Genomic DNA, 18,695 nt, shown 5'->3' on the forward strand with positions numbered 1-18,695 from the left:
AAACTATATTTCCACCCATGGATCAGGGGAGGGTGAGAGGGACAATTGTCAAAAGTTTTTAAAAGATCCAGATCATTAACCCTCCGACCAGCTAGGACGTATATATACGTCCAGCTAAATCTGGATACGATTCAATACACCTATTGAAAGAACATGGATAAGAAGTGCAATTTGGCTGTTCTGTCCTTTAGAAGGTGCGATAATCCTTCATGCTGTAGAGAACACTTAACCAGATTATCTCACAAAACTGAGTCTCAGTTCTCTATAACAAGGAACACAGTTCCTTGTTTTATGCTATGCTGGGCAACTGGACTCTTAGTTATATTAGAGACCAAAAATATAGAAATTATTTTTATTTTCTCTTTTTATTGTGCAGTTTTAAATTCCAGAACAAAATATAAATCCTTGCATACTTTCTTCACTTAAATATTGCATTACCTTGGAGAACCAATGTTTAACGTTTTTGTGCTAATTTTGTCTAATCGCTTACTCGACAGAACATTATTTGTTTTCGAAGAAATTAATTCTCAATAATTATTTGAAATATTATTAAAAAAAAAAAAAAAACCGGCTGCCAACATTAAAGATTATATTATCTTTGTTCAAAATCATATTTCGAAGAATAATTCATATTTCCTGAAGGAAATCTGTGAATTATTACTAATTATATGAAGAGCCAAAGGCTTCAATTCGGCAACATGAACTTATTTAAGTTATATTACATCCCATATTGTTTCTTAGCCGAATAAGAAACTGAAAGAGTTTCATGCCGAATATAGAAACTACATAAAGTTTGGCAATTCCAACAGTAATACAGCTCCTAGGAGCTAAGTTCACATTATGGGTAAATACCAAGAATAGTGATCGGAGCTTGCTCCACCCTTACTATGAGTTGCCTCAGTTTGCACTACCAAATGGGTCAAGTGCTGCCATTATCCAGGTATCTGCTTATGCTTGGAATCGCCGAACTTTGTGTAGTTTCTATATTCGACATGAAACTCTCTGAGTTTCTTATTCAGCTAAGAAACAATATGGAATGTAATATCCCTGAACTTAAATAAACCCCCCAAAAAACTGTGAATTATTCTTCGGCAACTTTGCTTTATAGAGAATAATATGCAATTCTTTAATCATATCACTAAGTTTTTTCAAAATATCGTAATCTACTGTTCTTTGCACTTTAAACTTGTTGGTGTCCCTGTATAATTGGTCTTTACAAAATGAAATAAATGGTTATTATTTAAATTGATATGTATATATTTTCTGCTAGTTTATATATTTTGCTCCAATTTTAAAGTAAGCGTTACTTTTGCGTATATTCTCTGATACAAAATTTGTATATGTGCATGCATCAAATGTGAAATTTCATATTTTCACAATAGAAATGAACTTTATTTCGACTTTGATAGTTTTAACCCCCCCCTCCTGCTGCAACACTACCACACACCCGAAAACTGTTATGAAACACAAGTACAGTTTTTATTTAATTCCTTATTTTTCCATAGTAATTTTTCCACATAACGTTTAATTTTTCAGCACAGAAACTAGGTTTTGATTATTATAAATTAGCAAGTTATAAATCAGAAAGTAAACATATTATTTCCTAATTATTATTATAAATCAGAAAGTTATGTGATATTGGGTAATAGCAGAAATTAATATTAAAAACACTGTCATCCTACAAATGCAATATCAGAATAATATGTTTCGAATGTCTCCTAATCAATCAGAAAGATGGAAAAACAACACAAGGAATTTCTGCCTGTAAAATATTCAGTTATTACATGAGGTACTTTAGTGTGCTGCCTTCTGGGCATATTCTTTTGATCTGGTTCCCAGTGTGTGTGTGTGTGGGGGGGGTCGGTAATCTCTTTTAGCTTACAGCTTATTACTGGGCAGAAAGGAATATTAGAAAGTATGCTCAATACACAATTCCTTTGTGAAATGGCCAGCCAAATATTGATAGAGAGATGCCTGATTGTACTGTTTCCATTTCATCTTGAAGGCGAATTTTTTAAGTTATTTTTATAACACACGGATATATTGCTCTTTCGAAATGTCTAATAGTATATTTATGAAGGAATAAAATATAAATAAAAAAGCAGGCACCCTTCACCCTTATTTTAGGGTGTTCCCATACTGTTCAACATCTATAAATTTTGAACAGTAAAATCAAAAATGTTTCTTTTCAGGGCCATCAAAACAGTCCTTTTCAGGACTACAAATATTGATCGAGAGATGCCTGTCTGTACTGTTCCCATTTCATCTTTCAAGTAAATTATTTCACCAAAAAATGAAAAATATAAATAATATAATTAAAATCTATAAATAATAACGAGAACATTTTCCCTTTGCCAACACACTACTACACACAGCATTGATGTGATATAAGTTCCAAATTTCTTGTGTGGGAGATTTGTGTATATATATATATATATATAATACATTAATTATATTCCAAACAATCAATTCTGAAGAGTAGGGTAAATCATTCTCTGAGATGTTTTATTTCTTAATTTTTGAAACATTCTGTGTACCACAATCTCGCCTAATGCAACTGTTTTTCAAATATGCCTATTATAAGATTGTTTTCTGTAAATAAGAATACAGTTTGCTGACCATGTGGATAATATCCACATGTTGAAAAATAGAGCCCAAAAGTTTATATCAGAAGAGGAGGATACGCAGACTGAACTCTCACTAATAGCCAACACATTATCACAAAATGGATGTCCTCCAAACATCATCAAAAAATATCTATACAGTGACAGCCCCAGACAAGACGAATCAAGCTCCCAGCACATTTCTACTGTAGTGATCCCTTTCATCAGGTCAATTTCTTATCAAATAGCCAGAATACTAAGAGCCTACAACATCAGAGTGGTCTTCACACCAACCACCATCATCAGACAGGTTTTAGGATTCCCAAAAGATAAGGTGCCATTCTATAAATATCCAGGAGTATATTACATTCCTTGGTCCTGTGGTCTTGCCTACATCGGACAAACTTCATGGAGTTTAGAGATCAGACAAAAAAGAACATGTTGGTGTTGTAAACCACAACAAAAGTATTTCTTCCGGCTTAGCACATCATTTCTGTACGTCTCACCACACGATAGAGTGGCAAAACAGCTCCATGCCATATTTGGATGATGACTACAGATATCGTTTATTCAAGGAAGCCACAATAGTATTAATAACCGGCAGAAACCTCAACAGAAATCGGGGTACTATTCTGAACAGTTCGTGAAAAAACTTGATGCTCTCTCTAAATCCATCTGAACTACAGCTAGCCAGTAATCACATTACGCATTTACAACAAACACGCATGCGTGATAATGAATAAGAACAATAAGTCCTCTTAGTCTCTGTCACGTGAATGTGTAACCTTAGCTACTAGATTGTTTACAACGTTTTTTGTTCCTTTCAATTTGCATTAACTAGTTTTTATGCTTTTTCAAGTGCAAATTGTCTAGCTTTTTTTCAAAGGCTTGAAAAAGCTAGACAGTTTGCTAGCAAAACTGGTAGGCAAAGAATGTAAGAAGAAATTATTATTTATTATTATTGTCTAAAACCTCCAGGGAGTCAACAACTCACAAAGGCAGGCTACACATCATCCAAACCGGCTATCATATCTGATTTATTATTATTATTAAGAGAGAGAGAGACATCAAGGGAGTCAGGGGTTCATAGAGAGAGAGAGGCCACATACTACACACACCAGCTATCATACTTATTCTTGTATTCATTCACACTGCTTGCACACACACACACACACACATCCAATAGCTATCCATTCCAATCATGTACCACTGTATGAGAGAAAAATCTAGCCCTCACCTCCTTCTTAGTGGAATTCATTCTCAACTTCCAAGGATGCCCTCTTGTCCTCCCTCCCCTCATTAAAATGAAATATTCCATCAACTGAAAATCTGTATGACCCTTTCAGAAGTTTGTAAGTCTCAATCATATCACCCTTCTTTCTCCTGTTTGCTAGTGTCTGTAGTCTAAAAATTCTCAATCTGTCTTCATCATCAGTATTCCACAATCCTGATATCATTTTTAACACTCTTCTTTGCATCTCTCCACTGTATCAGAATTGCAACGGAAACCAGAAGACCAGACCTGTGCATAATAGTCCAAGTAAGATCATATTAAGGGCTTTGTAAAGAGACAAAACGGCACCCTTATCTTTACATGTCAAAGTTTGTTTCAGCATTGCAATTTTCTATTGAGTTGTATTTACAATCTTTGCTACATGGCCACTGAACTCCAACTTCCTATCTACTAACACTGCAAGATCCCTAGCCTGATCAGTTTCTTCTAGCATAATCTCAACAATATAATACAACATTAAATATCTAATCACACCAAAATTGCATGACTTTGCATTTACTGACATCCATTATCCCATTCCCACAATTCCAGTTATTCAAATCATTCTGCAAATAATGTATATTAGCGACATTCCTGATTACCCTACCTATCTTTTCATCATCAGCAAATAGGTGTATGCCACCTGTCAAATCCTTCCCAATATCATTAATATACAGATTGAATAACAGTGGACCAAGGACTGATCCTTGTGGTATATACCACTAGTCACCTTAAATCTTAAGACTCAAATTATATATCCTGGTTAAAGTAATAGCCTGTTCAGCTGAATACTCTTTTGGGAATCTGAAGCGTTGCTGTCTTGGCTTGCACATCCCCTGAGATAATTCGCAAGTGTGCCAGTAGGCAGCCTCCTAGGGGCAATTCATAGACATCTTCGAGTGACTGACTGGCCTGCTATGCTACTCCTCCCTTCCGGAGTTAGCAGCCCTGGTAGGGTTATGTTTCCTCGCTTGCAATAACTCATCAGATGAAGGCTCTTACTCGTATAGGCTAGAGCCAGGAAATTCGTTGAGTGTGATTCCAGATGTCTGTTTCTTGTTTGGAGGTGATCCTGCCACCCATCCCAGCGCCGTCCTCAGGAAGAAAGTTAAAGGAAAACTCTGAAAGGACTATCATCAACCCATTTCTTCAAGTTCTCATCATGCTTGTTCTGGCAGTCAAGGAGTTCCAAATCTCAGACACTTTGTGTGTCAGGTCTGCAATCATGCATTCTCCACTGCATTGGGCCTTGGCGTGCATTGTACCTCAAAACATCCAGCAGAAGCCAACGCTGCAATAAGAACTGAGCACATCAAAACACATTGGACTGCTGAAGAAGAAAAGATCCTCACCGCTCATAAGATTGAGTTGACGGCTGGAGGGATAAAGAACTTCAATGAGGCTTTATTTAGGGTGTTCCCATTAAGATCTTTGGATGCCATCAAGTGTCATAGATGGAAAGCCTTAGTTCAAGAATTGGCAGCTCATTTGCCACAGGTAGGGACAGGTAATATCTCCTATCCCTGCCTCTCCATCTTCCAGTCACCATCCTGCTGTTGAAGAAGAGGCTTTGATTCTCAGACTGACATCATCTCTAGATGATCCTCCTCTTCCGGAATATAACCATCAAATTCTTAAATAATCTCTCATCCAGACTTACCTTCTGGATGAGAGATATCACAGATCAGTTAAATGACTACCTCCATGCTGAATTCTTTGAACACTCAATGCCTCGTCCACATTAGCCTATGTCTCATTCTACAATGACTTTGTCAAATAGGAAGCAGAGGAAGAGGGCCTATGCAGCTATGCAGGCCCTCTATAAAAGAATAGAGGGCAATGTGCCAAGACCATCCTTGATGGTGCTTCCCCTCCACCTCTAGCAGACTTACATGATGATTTTGTTAAATTCTGGAGTACAGTCTTTTCTGCTCCACCTCCACACTTCTCTGATTATGACCAACCTACGATATTGAGGTCCATACCTGGTCTTCAAATATACCAGCCGGACCTGATGGCTTTCCTGCAGCTAGGCTTCAGATGGTGCCGTTGAAGATTCTTCAAGACTTATTGGACATTCTCCTTTCCAGTAAAGCAATACCACCATACCTATGTGCTTCAAGAACTATCTTCATTCCGAAGAAAGAAACTTCAAGCCGTGCATCAGACTTTAGACCTATTACCATCTCCCCTGTGATACTTAGACTCTATCATAAAATCTTACTTAAATGACGTCAGCAACATATACAGCATGATTATAGACACAGAGCTTTTGTCCCTTCGGACGGCTGTGCCGAGAATATATATCTTCTTTCTTCTCTTCTCCCTGATTCCCGATAGTGCCTCAAGTCTCTATATATGCCATCACTGGACCTCCAAAAGGCCTTTGATAACATATCCCTTCCTGCTTTCCTTCGAGTGCTGTCTATTGCTGGATGTCCAGAACCCTTTCTTTCCTATGTTATGGAGCTATACTTGGGTAGCTCCATCACTATTACTACAGGGCCCCATGCAACTTCTATTCATGCACTGTGGGGTCTTCACCTGGGTGATCCTCTATCTCCCCTTTTTTTTAACTGCATCATAGATAAGTTTCTTAACACTCTTCCTAGCCATATAGGCTACTCTCTAGGTGCCTCTTCCTTTAATGCTATGGCTTTTGAGGACGAACTTATTCTTGCAGCCTCTACTAAGGTAGGCTTGCAAGAACTCTTTGACCGGGCAGTTGACTTTTTCTCTATTCAAGGCCTTTATATTAATGTATAGAAGTCCTGCTCTTTAGCTCTTGTTCCCTCTGGTCATGACAAGAAGCTTAAGGTTGAGACTATAGAGTTTTCTCTGCATGGGAGGCTGCTGCATTCTTTGACCATCCTGGAAGAGTGGAGATACCTCGGTATCATGTTCACTCCAAAGGGAAGGTCTTCTGTTCTTTCTATCCTAGAAGCTGGGATCGCTTCTTTGAGGAAAGCTCCCCTCAAGCAAAGACTGTTTCTCCTTTCCCACTATCTCCTACCTCACTTTTACCACAAGTTGGTGCTTGGTAGGACATATATCTTGGTACTGTTCCGAATGGACAGGTCTATCCGTTCAGCCATGAGATCATGGCTCCGACTGCCGCCTGACACCCCTACTGCATATTTCCACGCGAGGGTGAAGGACAGCGGGCTCAGGATTCCATCACTTAGATGGCTGATCCCACTGTGGTTGTCCAGAATCGCGAAGTTAGAACTATCTTCTTCCCCTATCTGCAGAGAGGCTTTCTATAGCCCATTAATACAAGAAGACATTAGGCAGGTTAAAGGCTGGTCCCATTATCAAGGTATCTTAATTGAGTAAGCACTCGCAGAACACGAGATGGGCATCTCTGCTGCACAGTTCTGTAGATGGTGCTCCATTAAAAGAGTCATATCTGGTGCCTCCCCAGCATGACTGGGTAAGGGATGACACCAGACTCCTCCCTGGGTTCGAGTATATTGATCTTATCAGGACAACGATCAATGCCCTGCCCACATGAGCCCGCACAGCTCGTTTGCGTTGTCACTATCCCGATGGGATAGTGACGACTGGGCTATATGAGACATTGTCTCATATAGCCCAGTGTTGCTTCTGCACCCATGGGGTCTGCATGCAGAGGCATGACACCATGGTCTCCATTCTGAACAATCACTTTAAGAACAAAAGTTGGGAGACCACAGTGGAACCACATTATAGGACCTCTGTGGGTTTGGTAAGCCAGACTTAGTGATTAAAAGAGAAAGATCTTTGAATAAGATCTTTTGCTAGTTAATAGGATATGGGAGGAGCAAGGGGCAACTCTGAGGTTTACCAGTGCCACTATCTCTTTACATGGCATATGGAGCGCAGATAGCTATAAGGAATTAAAACAGTTTGGGCTTACGCCTGACTACCATTGTAGTCATTTTCTGGGCAACAGCCACCAGAAAATAACTACAATGATAACTAGACATAGATAAACACAGGCATAGATAAAGGCTTAGGCCTATATCAAGTCTGGATGAGATGTCTGGACGTGATGTAAGGGTAGTACTGCCCATCTGCTAATCAGTACAAAGATTAAAAAAAAAATAGCACATGCAGATATCCTATCAGTCCCTATTGCTGAATTGTTATTCATTTTGTGCAGCAGCTTTAATACCTCATCCTCTTCATACACCTGAGTTTCTTCATTCAGTGAAGAGGTAGCAGTGAACTCAATGTTGCATACACTAGTTTCATAGCTGTTAACAAATGGGCACTCATTAGTTGAACAACTTCTTCTCCATCTATCACCCTCATATCATCTGCATTCAGTAGAGTTATTCTTTTATATTCTTTCTTTTACTTTCAGCATATCGATAGACTTCCTGTGGATTGTCTTTGACTTGCAAAGCCAGTTTCTTTTCATACTCAGATTCATTTATTTCATTTAGATTCATCGCATTAGACTCAGATTCATCATTTCATTTATTATTTTCATACTCAGATTCAAACTACAAAAAAATTTAACTTCCATCTATTCCCCTGTATTCTCTCCTCACTTTCCATATAACAAAAAATTTCATCACACAATATCATATAACACCCTTTCAGAAGTTCATACCTCTATCATATTGCTCCTCTTTCTCCTGTTAATCAGTCTGTAGTCTCTTCATATCTATGTAGATTATGAACACAGATTGCTCTCAATCTGTGTTCATAATCTACATTCCATGATCTTGATATAATCTTTTAACTCTTCTTTGCACTCTTTCCTCAGCTTTATTCCTTTGGAACCCATGAGACTTAATCTGTGCAGAGTAGTCCAGGTGTGATCTTATCAAGACCTTGTAAAGAGGCAAAATGACTTCCTTATCCTTACATTGTCAATGCTCATTTTAACATTACAATTATTCTGTAAGTTGTATTTGAAATTTTTGTTATGTGACCTTTGGACTTCAAATTTCTATTCATCATAATTTATATAGAATAAGAGAGAGATTAGCTCAAGCACTAAACTTCCACATACAAGATAATGCTCAAACCAATTTTAAGTTATGGATCCAAGAGTTGAATTAGAGATAAAACATTCAATCTGATTCAACAGATTATCTAAGGAAAACAAGGAAGTGAAGAGATGTAAGTAATTGCAAATTCATGTGAAAAAGGAAAATATTAGAACATTAGAATTAATAATATGTGAGCAGATAATGTAAGGAGCAATGTAAGGTAGCATTATCATGAACAGAATGAAGCAGAAAGGTTGGAAAAATAGGGTTTTGATTTTAATCCCAGAATGACAGGTAGAAGCCTAGATAAAATCAAGATCTAGATATTGGATGTAGTCTTCTAAGTGCTCCAGAAGACTGAAATATAAAATCAGAAAATTTTTAGTGATTGAGTTGAGAGAGCTGAGCAAATAATCATTGCTGGAAACTGAGTAAAAGTATCATAAGAATAGGATCACATGACTAGATTTTTCACTTGAAGAATGGTGAATGAGTGAAATGGGTTGCCAGAGTCTCTCTTGAGAACTCTTTCACAATGACAGGTATTGTGTGAATTAATTTAATGTAGGCCTTCTGCAAAGTCTTTGGATGCCATGGATATGTTTCTGTAACAATAATAATAATAATTCTGATAGAAACTGATCAAGAACATGGTATAAACACCACCAGAACAACAAAATAAATAAATAATTTAAATTATTAATAATAACTAATTTTGTTAAATATTAAACCAGCATTATCAGTGCATCTAGTAAGATCCATGGTAGCCAGTTTGACTTGTTTTGAGTTAGAACTGAAAATGTCCCCTAAAGGCTATATAAAATAAAATAATAAATAAAAATAATAAAAAAATGAAGTTAATTCAGAGACATCAAGCTAAATATGGTCTTAGAACGACTAGCTCAGCAAATAAATGCAGCTATACTTACTGAGGCTAAGGGAATATTTCAGAGCTGATGCTAATCCTTACAAACAGGCTCAATGACTTTATGTGGCTTTGCCCACAAAAGGTTTTTTTGTAAACCTCAAGTACATTTGTACTGTGGATGAACTAAGAAGTTTTTTTTTCTATTGTTATTGATTTTATATATTTTTGTATTTGTATTTATTTTTTACATAGTCTGGAAACCCTGCTTTAGAGACCAAACATGAAAATTTTTCAAGTCACTTCAGTTCTCCAATAAGCAGGGTAGTGGTCTCCCACTGAGGGATGAAATTCATCTCGCGCCTACAGTCACTTCTATGCATTACACCTGTCTTCTTCCATTTAATCCTGTGCAAAGAAGTGTCTAGAGCATGGGCTTCCAGTCCTGACTGACTGACTGCATTTGTGATCATCTGTAGGTCTTATGTTCTTCAAGGTATGGTTATCATGGACAGGCTGGTATATCTGTTAGATATACCATGTCCAAAGTAGGCTAAGAATGTGCAAGAGGATACACATTGATCTGCTGTTCTTTCAGAGAACAGATAAAGATAGTTAGCTGGATGTGTGATTTGAAAGTGGCATGAAGAACGTTTAGCTATTTTTCAACAGGAGGGGTGGTAGCAGGAGGGTGACATGCAGTGTTTTGTCAACATTATAAGGTTTGTCTTTGGCAAAATCAGTCTAAAAAATAATTAATTTCATATGTATATTATTTCTGGGAAAACTCCCATGTTACTCCTCATTATAAACTATTATAATACAGCTATATTGCCTGCTTCAGTTTAGGAGTGCCCCTGTTTAAATGTCATTGGCTATTTACTCATGGGTTCTTAGGGCATTATGAGTGTAGATGTACTAAAAAGTATATGTAGCTTAAGGAATAGAAATTGCACATACCTTTTTCTGGGTGTTGTGGCTTTTCCCTCTGTCTGCGATGTCGAGAACTGCAGAGGTCTGCAGTTCTCGACATCGCAGACAGAGGGAAAAGCCACAACACCCAGAAAAAGGTATGTGCAATTTCTATTCCTTAAGCTACATATACTTTTTAGTACATCTACACTCATAATGCCCTAAGAACCCATGAGTAAATAGCCAATGACATTTAAATAGGGGCACTCCTAAACTGAAGCAGGCAATATAGCTGTATTATAATAATAATTGATTTCAAATCTTTAAAGGTATCTGTGTCATGACTATAAACAACAAATTTCATTTCATTGAAGTTAACTACTGTGGATATCGTGTAATTTGTTGTTTAAAATTGATTTTTGTGGAAAGGGGCTGCATCATTAGAACAAACAACTCTAGTAAGTGTTTTGAAAATATTGCAGTGTTGAGATGGTTGGTGGTGAGACTACTTATGTACCATCCAGTTTGTATAAGTTTCCTATAAACAAACAAAATAAATAAATAAATAAATAAAATAATAATGAATGATTTGGTAGTTGTGTAACTAGTGTAGAAGATGAGAGTTTCTTCTTTTTCGACAGTGAAATGTATTTTTGGATGTTGGCAGTCTAAATGAGCTAAAAATTTATCTAATGTGACTATGCTATAAGACTAAATTGCAAACACATCATCTACATAGCATAAACGGACTTGGTTTGTGTGTAGCAGCATTAAGTGCTTGGTTTTTCTAGAAATTAGAGGGAGGAGAGGGTTGTATATTTTTCCTTGGTATGAAAAATAACCAGAGTGTATGATGAATTTGAATAATTCAAATATGTGTAGGGAAAAGGTGGCTTAATAAGGTCAAGGGTTTCTGTCAGTGATATGTCGATAAATAATGAGGTAATGTCAAAGATGATCATAATCTTCAAATTCTTTAGGTTAAGATTCTTGTTATTAATATTTTAAAGAGAACAGAATTTTTTATGAAAGAGGGAATGTTATCCATGAGGATGAAAAGGGATTTTGCTAACATCTTGGCAACTACGTAAGTGGGGATGTCTATGCTGTCAAAGATCAATGGGGAAGAGTGCAGGGCTTGTGAATTTTGGGGATCCCATAATATCCAAGGAGTAGTTTAACATGGTAAGATTTTAGTTTTTTGGTAATTTCTTTCAGCTAAGATGAAATTTTATTTAATAATTTATACACCTTTTCTTTTGAGATTTAGTGGGATCTCGATCTGTAACCTATTAAGCAGCAAAGTCAGCCCTACTGTGCTAACACATAGTACTCAAGTATATTGTTTTAGAAACAATTCAAAGTGTAACTGAAAAGACACTAATGTCCTATATCAAAACATCTTCTAGTGGTTAGATAAACAACAAAATAAATTCATAAGTGGTCAAATGCTGCCATACTTATTAAAAGAGTGTTTCATAGCTGATGCTATTTCTAAAAAACAAAGACTCTCAGACCTAGAGCAAATTTATACAGTACAGCTGTCATATTCCTTAATCTCATGGGAGAGGTATCTTGATCATGAGAGGTATCTTGAGGGCTGACTTGCCATATAGATGATTATGAATGTAGTCCTTATGTTTTACAAGAAAGAGTTAATCAGATCTGGCAGAATTAAATGAAAAAAGATAACTGTACTGTATAGAAGTCATTTATAGGTTTGAAAGAATACTTTCAGAATCGGTCAACTATGAAACACCACTTCCCTAACCTTAATAAGTATGTTTGCATTAATTTGCATAAGATCTGAAAGAGAGTTATACTAAAACCATGTTTAATTTGAATTCTCTGAATTAAACATGGTTTTAGTATAACTCTCTTACGGATCTTATGCAAATTAATGCAAAGATGCAGATATAATAATAAAATAAAAATAATAAAAGCACATATAATAAAAATAATAAAGTATATTTTAACATCATACCTTTAAATTAAGTTCAAATAGACGATAATTATTAAACATAGGATAAACACCTTTTGGAAGAGGAGTAAAAGATCCCACTATAGGAATGGGACTGTATTCAGATGGTGTATTTTTTTGCAGCCAATAGGCCTTCTGGATTACTTCACTCACAGCAACTGCACTACGTTTTTGGAAAAACATCTAAAGAAATATGATGAAAGATACAATGATACATTATAAAAGACTTTTCAATTAATACTATATAAGATGATAATTTAGTTAACAAACACATTGGCATACTTTTTATCATCATCATCATCATCAATTTCCTGCCATGTACCCTCAAGGGGTGTACAGGATATGATAGTAATCATTAAAAAAATTACATCATTACTAACTGCCTATCTACAATTTTCCTCCAAATCAGTCTGTTATTTGTCAAGACTCCAACATTATCAGATCTTATATTTTTATCGTCCAAGATACTTTGCACCATATCAATCCACCTATATCTTGGTCTTCCTCTGAGTCGTTTACCTCCCAACCTGGCAGAGAACAGTTGTTTTGCTAATCTTTCCTCGTCCATTCTGTTTAAGTGACCATACCACCTGAGATTAGCTCTGCTAACGCATTCCTGGATGCTGACAATGTCAAGTTCTTTCCTAATATCCTCATTTTTAATATGATATTGCCATTGATGCAATCTGTTCATGCCTATAATCTTTCTCGGGACTCTCATATCTGCAGTCTCTAGTCTTTGGTCAAGTGTTTTACTTCTGACCCAGCTCTCAGATCCATAAGTTAAAACTGGTTTGAACACTGTCTTGTATACAGTGTTCAAACCAGTAATTTAGTGTTCCGACTTTTATATTTTTAATTCAAATACTAATTTAGTGTTCTGACTAATTTCTCTCTTATTCCATATGAATTTATTCAATTGACTTCTTATCATACTAGCTTTGTTGATTCTGTTGTCTATTTCTATATTTAATTTACCATCTTCACTAAAAATCGTGCCTAAGTAGCTGAAATATTTTACTTGTTCTACAGGTTCTCCATTCACAACACAGTTGACATTTTCAATGATTCTGTCTATTTTCATTGTCTTTGTCTTTTTATTGCTGACCTTCATACCATATCTATTACAAGTTATTCAATTTAGTCAGAGAATCTTGCAGACTTGTAGCAGATTTATTTAGAAGTATAACATCGTCCACATAAAGCAAAAAGCTGACATTAACATCTCCAATTTTGATATCATGTTTAATACCACTTTCTGTCATAATGTGATCCATATAGATAATGAATAACAGAGGGGATAATGTACATCCTTGTCTCACACCGGATTTAACATTAAACCATCTTCCTCTACTTCCTTCAATTCTAATTGCTGACTTACATCTCAAATACAAACTAAGTACTGCTTGATATAATGCTCCATTGACACCATATAACTGTAGCGTACTGAATAGCTTCTCTCTTGGCACCTTGTCGTATGCCTTTTCCAAATCGACAAAACTTAAATACAGATCTTTGTTATATTCCCATGATTTCTCCACTATTTGTCATAAAGTGAAGATCTGATCCCGACAGCCTCTATTTGACCTGAATCCAGCTTGTTATTCACCAAGCTTTTCTTCCACAATTCTTCTCAACCGTTTCTCAAGTATACTTGCATATATCTTACCAGGAACACTCAGTAGGGATATACCTCTGTAATTATCACATTCAGTTTTATTTCCCTTTTTATATATGGGTACTATGAGAGTTCTCCTCCAATCATCGGGAATTTGTCCCTCTGCCAGGCATTCTGAACTATGCAGTGCAGCCTTTTCACATTTCAAGCCTTTGATGGCTGTTTCTACTTCAACATACTTTTTGTAACAATTTTTAAAAAAAAATCTTTTTTGTAACAATTTAAAATCTTTCAATACAATTAAGCAAATTCAAATTCATGTCATTAAAAGTCTATATACCACTATAATCCATGTTTATGATTATTTTAAGACCATGAAGTAAGTATTATGCATATTATCAGTTTGCCTGATTAGCAAGATAAAAACAAAAATGTTTGAGAGAAAATCCTGCCATCCTGCCAATGAAGATGCTCAGCATATTGAAAAATATCCATATAAAACAGCAGTGGGACTGGATAGCTGCTGACCCAGGTGTTACGAGAACATGCAACTGCAGTGGGTCTGATGGAGTAGTTTAATCTGTCTCAGGTGGCTCCGCTCTAAGACAGAAGTAGCAAATTACAAATTTTGGTGGTAAATGTCTTTCATCAGCTGATGAAATACCACCACCTTGTTTACTGGAGGCCTGAAGTGGTTTGCAGCTATGTTTAGTTTGGTCTCTAGAACAAGGATTCCAGTTTCTCTCTCTCCTCTCTTTCCACATGCAGTGTACTCTCTCTCTCTAAGATATTCTAGTCACAGTGATAGGGAAATTCTTCCACTCAAGGGTACATTAGTAAAATTTCTACAGGCCAGCCACTGGTCAGTGCATGGGAATTGAACCTGCTCGTAATAAATCCACAGGCTTACCAATCAGCTAGCACCAAATCTTACTGCCACTTACTTTGCTAATTTGTAAATGGAGGGAATACAAGTATACACTGGTTACAGAGGGAACTGTTCAAAGATAAGTGTGGAAAGGAGACTCAGTTCCTTCTGTGGCAATATGTTAACAAGTAGGTCACCTCTCAGTGCATGCCCTCATTCCTTATTATCTCTTCCTTTCCACATACAATGCAATACAACTCAAAGAAACATAATTTTATTATTATTATTATTCAGGCTTCCATGGAGTCAAAAGACTCATCATGGGAGGGTCCTTCCTAAGAACATAAAGTCTGTCAAGACTCATTGAGGGGAGGTCTCCCCCTAAGAAACACAAAGTCTATCATACCACTCCTTAAACTCATTGACCGTTCTCGCTCTCACCACTCCATCAGGCAATGCATTCCTCGGTTCAACCACCCTCCACGCAAAGAAACCACTCCTCACCCTCTTGCTCACAGTTTCCTTTCGTAATTTCCAGGGATGGCCTCTTGTCATCACTCCTTCCTGCTGCTCAACCATGCGAAAGAACTCCCCAGTGTCAACCCTGTAACCACCTCAAAACAGTTTTTAAAAGTCTCAATCATATCACCTCTCCTTCTTCCCACCAAACTCAGCAGTCCACATTCCCTCAGCTGATCCTCATAACCAAAATTGTACAGTCCTGAAACCATCTTTGTCATTCGTCTTTGTATCCTTTCCACAGTTAATTTATCCCCTTCAAATCCTGAAGACTAAATCTGAGAACAATAGTCCAAGTGTGGTCTGATCAGAGACTTATACATCGGAATGATAACCCAACGGAATGATAATCCTAGTTGTTACCTTCACCACCTTTGCAATATGTCCCCTAAACTTCATGTTTCTATCAATCATCAACCCCCAGATCTCCTGTCTCCCCTAATTCCTCCAGTATAACTCCTCCCATAGAGTATGCAGCATCCCATCGATGTTTCTCAAACCTCAAGACCTTACATTTTGCTTCATTAAACTGACACCCCCATTCATTTGCCCATCTATCTAGCTTATTCAAATCCTCTTGCAGGGCTACCATATCTGCACTATTACTAATAATCCTTCCCAGCTTCGCATCATCCGCAAACAACTGAATATCCCCTTGCAATCCACTGGCAATGTCATTGATATAAAGGTTAAACAATATAGGTCCCAGTACTGAGCCCTGTGCAACCCCACTTGTAACCCTCTGCCTCCTTGAAACTGCTCCACCATACACAACTCTCTGATACCTATCAGACAGCCAATCCCGAATCCAGTTGACCAATCTGACATCCAGACCCATGAAATTGCAGTATATGCCTTTCCCTCATCTAATGTTCTTGTAACTTTATTATAAAAGGCCAGCATATTCGTAAAACAAGAGCGCCCTTTCACAAATCAATGTTGACTCTCACAGATAACATTACCCTCATCTGCCCAATGCTGTATACGGTCCCTCACTACTTTCTCCAAGATCTTAACAACTACTGATGACACACAAACTGGTCTATAATTAGACACTTCCAGTCTGGGCACCTTTGCTGAAGCCAGACTTTCATTGAAAAGCCAGCTTAAAGGCACTGTCAGTTCCCTAGCACATTCTCTCAAAAGTCGTGGTGAAATACCATCCAGTCCCAAATACTGACATCCAGAGTACTCAGTATGTGAAACACACTCTCCTCCTGTACCTCTAAACCTCGAACCAGTCCTATCCCTCTAGCATTAAAACTGACATCTCTAGGATGAAATACTCCAATAAAGTGTTCATTGAATAATTCCACTATGTTCTCTGCATTAGTCACTCTATTCCCATTTTTATCCCACAATATCATTCTTCCATAGTCATTTCTCCTCCTACTGGCCACATAGCTAAAAAATTCCCTAGGATTTTCTTTGGATCTTAGGGCCAATCTCCTCTCATATTCCAGTTTCGCTTTCCTTACCACACTAGTCACTCCTGGCCTGTGTCTTATATTCTTTATGCATCTTCTCTTCACCTGTCTCCTTATATCTCTTCCATAGCCTCTTTTTCGCATGCAATTCCTGTTTAATATTGTTTGTCATCCACTTTACTCCAAATTGTGTCCTCTTCCTCACTCGTGGTATACAACTTACCATTGCTGCTAACAAACATTCTTTCACAATTTTCCACGCACTAATGATATCCTGGCCTTCCAATTCCTCCCTCCATGAAACTTCCCGAAGCTGACGTCTAAGACTATTATAATCATCTGCATTATAATTCCACATAAGTTCCCATATGTTTGATACTCCTGCATGTCTATTCATTTTCCAAGTCAAACCCATATGGTCACTCTCTCCAACTGGTGGGAGAGATGTCAACCCAGTAATTATCAACTCTTCTGATGCTATAACCAAATCCAAAACTCTTGAACCTCTTGTTCCCTCTGTTACATGTTGCCTAAGACATTTGTCCCTCAAGAATTCTAGAAATCCCATTCCCCTATTGCTACAAGCATCTTCCTCTCTCCAATTTATACTACTGTAGTTAAAATCTCCCATAACAATCATTCTTCTTGCACTTGCCAAACTTAGCTGTATAAACATCTCCTGGTCCCCATCCTCTGTGCTCCTGGGTCTGTAGCAACACCCCACTAAATATCCTGCCTTGCATTTTACTGCAGATCATAAAAATTCTCCCACAAAAACAATTTAAAAGGTCATGAAAAGCAAAAAAGAACCAAAATAAATAAATAAATAAACTAAAACCAAATTTCTGTATCTACTTCACCAACATAAATTTCATAGTAAATTTAATTTATATTCTAAATAAATTAATCCTTTATCTAAATGTAAGCAAACAAAATTTGTACATGAAGTAATTTCAGGACTGGGAAACTCGTATATAGAGGCTGACTTCATATCACTTGATTTAGTATCGCATAATGCAAAGCACATATCCTTATGGACATGTATGATGCTATGCATTATCGAAAGGGTCACTACCCAGACTGGTTTTTACCTTTATTGAGGTCTCATCAGTGGGAGCCACCAAGTTGAAGTAATGCAGAAGTCATATTTTCATATACAAGTAGCCAAAAGATGTCACACCTTATTACTAAAATACTTTGGATTAGAGATCCTTTATCCAAGTGTAAGCAAAGTTTGCACGTGAAGTATCTTTAAAACTAGGCTACTTGTATATAGAGGCTGATGACTCCAATTGCTGCAGGGAAAAGTCCACCTTACCAAACTTTACCAGGACTGATTACTTCATGTTACATATAGGCTTCTGTCAGAAAGAAATCCAAACAATCCTTACTAGCCAGAATACAAACAAGGTATGTGCTCCTGATGGTATCCACCTATTGTGTTAAAAACTTGTGCTCCAGAAATAATACATCCTATATTGGCTCTTTAAATCTATCTTATTCAACTGGCATCTACCATACAGCATGGAAACAGGCCCACATTCAGCCCATTCCAGTGAGAGAGAGAGAGAGAGGAAGGGGGATAAAAGTCAGCCAACAAACTACAATCCAATTACTCTTGCTTTGGTTCTTCTCTCTAAAACT

The 18,695-nt window shown here is 37.1% G+C and overlaps 1 protein-coding gene across 4 annotated transcripts in view; it reads right to left on the reverse strand.

The window, feature by feature from the left end:
• Positions 1-18,695, reverse strand: part of LOC150103503 (TBC1 domain family member 31) — a 449,146-nt gene that overhangs the window by 120,187 nt on the left and 310,264 nt on the right. For all 4 annotated transcript variants that reach the window (XM_090398075.1, XM_090398077.1, XM_090398074.1 and 1 more), the window contains one exon: positions 12,623-12,802. In XM_090398075.1, the coding sequence (XP_090254201.1) occupies positions 12,623-12,802 (180 nt within the window). The remainder of the gene's footprint in view (positions 1-12,622; positions 12,803-18,695) is intronic.

Source organism: Typopeltis vanoorti, chromosome 9 (genome assembly GCF_054136105.1).
Source record: "Typopeltis vanoorti isolate ZY-2024b chromosome 9, IOZ_Tvanoo_1.0, whole genome shotgun sequence".
NCBI lineage: Eukaryota > Metazoa > Arthropoda > Arachnida > Uropygi > Thelyphonidae > Typopeltis > Typopeltis vanoorti.